The 4,335-nt window shown below is 40.6% G+C and overlaps 1 protein-coding gene across 2 annotated transcripts in view; it reads right to left on the bottom strand.

Moving 5' to 3' along the window:
* Positions 1-705: 705 nt before the first annotated feature.
* The window catches only part of LOC107088944 (PC4 and SFRS1-interacting protein-like), an 18,167-nt gene continuing 14,537 nt past the window's right edge, over positions 706-4,335 (bottom strand). For both annotated transcript variants that reach the window (XM_015381410.1, XM_015381411.1), the window contains 2 exons: positions 3,521-3,614; positions 706-1,299 (listed from right to left, as the gene is read on the bottom strand). In XM_015381410.1, coding sequence (XP_015236896.1) covers positions 1,272-1,299; positions 3,521-3,614 — 122 coding nt within the window. In that variant the 3' untranslated portion in view covers positions 706-1,271. The remainder of the gene's footprint in view (positions 1,300-3,520; positions 3,615-4,335) is intronic.

Here is a 4,335-nt window from a genome sequence, read left to right as displayed (position 1 = left end):
ATAAGATTCTACTGTAAAGTATTTCCATGTACTGAATCATATACGCTCATTACTCGGTCTGGGCTCCTATTGCATGAATACAGAGCAGCTGAGGTCCAGTGGAGGCCCAGGTTGCATTGAGATCTTCAGGTCACCTTCCTGGCTTTACAGGGTTCTGGTCAGGCCCATTTATTGAACAGTAAAGCACCGTAACACCTCAGTCACTAGGCCCCTCTTCTGGCACTCCCCAAGTCTTAAAATGGTTTTCCTACACGTTTACCTTCCACTCAACTTTCTGAACAAACCAGCTTCTTAAGTTACCAACATTTCCACAAAAAAAAAGTGGATATAGCATGCATTGGCCCTTAATTTGAGCAGGGAAATAAGATGATCTGCCAATAGAAGGAGTGTCTAAAATAAAGGAAGTCTTTTTTTAAATGTAAATCAGCTTATTCATTGTTAAATTGTCTTACCTGCTGAAAAAAGGGAAAAACACAGATTCAACATTTATTTATTGCGAGGTGCATCTTCCAGTCCTTGAGGACAGTAACTGTATTCTACACATTTGGGTCCAGTTATTTCGATTTTCAAAATAACTAAATTGGTCCATAATGTTTATAAAAAGTGTGACCGGGTCTGAAGCTTTTATACATCCTTATGTTCACAGGGACATTTCTAGGATTTCACGCTGGTTCTACGTTAAAAGGATGAATGACGTCTGAATAAAACCAGAAGGCGACATGCTGTAACTACCACTTTATTACTAGATGATGACACAAGCACAAAAATACTCTTATTTACATCTAGGTTTTAAAAAGAGCCATTAAAAGACACTTAAACATGGTGGGAAATAAAGCACTTTCTCGGCTAATGAAACTTTGGCAAATTCAACATCTTTCTGTTTGGATGGGAGAGGATGATCTGTTAAACATGCATCACAGAGCATTAAAACAGTTTCTCTACTTCAAGTCCGGAGCGGTTTAGTCTTAACTCTTTAAATGAAATGATGGACTCAAGATGAAGAAAGAAAGTAAAGGAATAAAATGTTCCTGACCCTGTTTTCTCTTAACATTCACACCTGCAGGTTTCTCAGCTCGACACGGACATGAATTAAATACATCAAACAGCAGGCAGCACGAGGTGTCAAAGTACAAAAATAAACTATGCAGCAAGACGTAATCGGTGAACTGGAACCGTGGAGCAGCAACACTAAAGTTCAGAAAACTGGAAACCATTGGAATGACGGTTTTCCCAGTACAGCAGCGAATCCGTCCTTCAGGCCGGCGGGACGCTCAGCTGGACTCCTGAGCTTTCAGAAGACTGCAGTCAAACACAGAGAGGGGGAGGAGGGGGGGTTAATACAGTCTGGATGATTTATTATAACAGAGCTAATCTTAAACTAGAGAAATTACTTGAATAAACTGGGTTCCAGCAGCATTGATTGGTGCGTTTGGCTGCTCCACTCCAAACTACAGAAGCTACACTGTTTACTGAGGAAACTTTTAAAATAAGCCATTTTTTTCAGCAGCAGCTTTCAGTAATAAAAAAAAATGAATTTTAATAATTTTTTCCATCTGCTGACCTTTGACTGAATTATAAACAAAACGTTTCTGTTTTTAAAAATGTTCCATTGGGCCTAAAAATCATTCTGCGAATGCTGGGAGGACTGATTCCAGCTCTGCTCTCTGATCCAGATCACGCTTCAGAACTCAGGAGAAGTTCTGGGGTAGTTAAAGCACATCTTCTGTTCATATATTTTTGGGTTTCCAGGCATAAATGGTGTCACATTCACTGTTCCTTCACTAAATAAAGATTATTTTTTTAATGCTTTTTAGGTTCTCCTTTGTATTCTAAACATGGTTTCTTGTTTTTACAACTTGTAGAGTCATTTAAAAGGGAAAAGATCAGTTTCAGCAGCATGTTTGCAAATCATGAACCAAGGTTTAACTTCTAACATATTAATTATTTAATTCACCAGGTTAATGTTAAACCTTACAGCTACTAACCGATTTAACGGCATTTTGTTTTTTATTTTGATTCACTGCTACATCCTTAATGTACCTACTGGGTTGCACTAGACACATATTTCTTACTCATATCTACAGTCTAACTGTGACCCTTACCTGAATCATTACGGGTTCATATACAACCCTGATCTAAACTCAATTCACATCTAAAGGCTGATTTTTACTCAGAAATCAGGTCGTCTGCGTGTGTCACAGTGAACTCAGAGACGTCCCTGCCCCTGCCGCAGACACTCTGCTGCGTCTCTCCATAATTATAGGTGACCGCAGACAGGAGGCCTCTTATTGGTCAAATCTACATCTGCTCTACACTATTTGTATCTCCTGTTCGGTACCTTACCAGCTTGTTTGGTTTTTTATGACCGCCATAGTGGAAAATGACTGGTGAAGTTGGACCAGCTAAAGGGGCAAGGTGCGCGAGAATGCTGGGACCCTTTTCCCACCTGGATACCCGCTCTTTTTGCCCCTCATGTCATGCTAGAAAAGCATTTGTACCCATGATGACCAGAGGTTGGTCCCCACTAGAGCACGCGCTCCCCGCGGAAAATGGTCCCCATGATATAAGAAATATGCCCCCACGCACATTCATTTTTCAGTGTTGACCTAGTGGTTAGAGCAGAGTGCTGGTGCTCTGAGAAGGATGCAGTACCTGGTTCGATCCCCACAGCCTGCACTCTGGGTTCCTGAGCAAGACCCTTAACCCCACACTGCTCCCCAGGTGCCACACAATGGCAGCCCACTGCTCCCCAAGGGGATGGGTTAAAATGCAGAGAGGGAATTTCCCCATTGTGGGACAATAAAGGGATTTACACACACACACACACACACACACACACACTACACATTCTATGTTGAATGACTGGGATTTGAACTCAACATTGAACTCATGATGGTCTCTGCAGAGTTAAATCTCATTTTGCAGAAGGAACAGTATAACCTTTAGTTTTAATATGTTTTTTTAAATCTTAATCTAGTGTCACCGATCAACATTTTAGGTTCCACTGGTGAGCAATTCGCACTCTGAGGCTTATTTCCTCCTCTTGCTTGGCGGATGTTCTTTTCTGCTCGCGCTCTTCCTGATTGAACTCTGCTAACTGATTAATACCACCTGTCCAGAAACCAAAGATCCTGAAAAGCAAACCGCTGAATAAGTGGACTCAGAATATCTCAGATTAGGTTAATCCAACTCTCTGAAATGAGGCCCTGCTTTGCTCTTGGGAGAGGATTGCTCCATGTTAAAAACTGTTCACTCCTACTAACAAACTTATCAAAAAAGGAATCCTTACCTCTAATATTAATGGATTTTTCTTGCATTATCTTATTTTATTTAAAGTAATAAAAACTAAAGAATCTGTTAAATTAGGCTCAAACGTTCTGGTTGATTTTACATCAGTTTAATGACTCTTCTAAATAAAATCTGATCCCTCCGAGTCTAAAACCAGAAGATGAGCAGAAAAGTGGATCCAATAGTTAAAGGTCTCCTTTCAGTCCAGAAAGCTCAAACCTGGATCGTCTACCTGTGGTTTTCTCCTGCTGAGGCATCTTCAAGCTTTTCCATCTCCACCTCCTGCTTCTTCTCCTCAGGGCTGATGTCCCCGTTGGTCACCTTGTCTGCAGGGCAGGAATGGAGAGTTTTTCAGTATAATAATACGATTTAAAAGCACCACTCAGGTCACTTAAGGGCACCGAACAATCGCTCTATAATTGTACGGTGAACGGCCTTAATTTCCGAAACCAGCGCGAGCAGCAGCATGTGATGACACCCAGCTCTGCAGAACTTCGCTAAATTGATAGATTTTCCATCCATTTGCTGCGCTGTGCAAAAATAAAAAGACAATCCATCAAATTTGGTATTTAGGAGTAAGGTTGTGGCGGCAGTGTTTGATAAAAGCTTGTTTCTCCTGAGAAGGTCAACCACAGAGATCCCATGACAGCCCAGGGGGAAGGAGAGGCAGCAGGCTGAGCACTGAGCTCTTTCCTGGATTCAAACCGGCTGTAATTTTTATCCATTTATCAACCAGAGGAATTTTCCTCATACACTATAAGCAGATGTAATCATTTTTCACAGTAACAGACAAAGATAAAAGTTTCTATGAAACCACTCCCTTTTATGTTCAACCAAAAATATATTATTCATTAAAAGTTAATCGAGAAAATACCCAAAACCATTTTATATTGTGAAAAAAGGAAATATTGGAGTCTGATGATTAAACATCTTGATCATCTTTTTAACATCTGAGCATGTGCAAAGGGTTAATAAGCTTCAGCAGTCCGTAGGGGTGTGCAAATTAATCATCACGACGATGCATCGCGATTCTAATTTTTGTGATCT

Source organism: Cyprinodon variegatus, unplaced genomic scaffold (assembly GCF_000732505.1).
Source record: "Cyprinodon variegatus isolate N-32 unplaced genomic scaffold, C_variegatus-1.0 Scaffold233, whole genome shotgun sequence".
Lineage (NCBI taxonomy): Eukaryota > Metazoa > Chordata > Actinopteri > Cyprinodontiformes > Cyprinodontidae > Cyprinodon > Cyprinodon variegatus.
The sequence above is the reverse complement of the archived record's forward strand: the minus strand, read 5'-3'. Positions and strand labels throughout refer to the sequence as shown.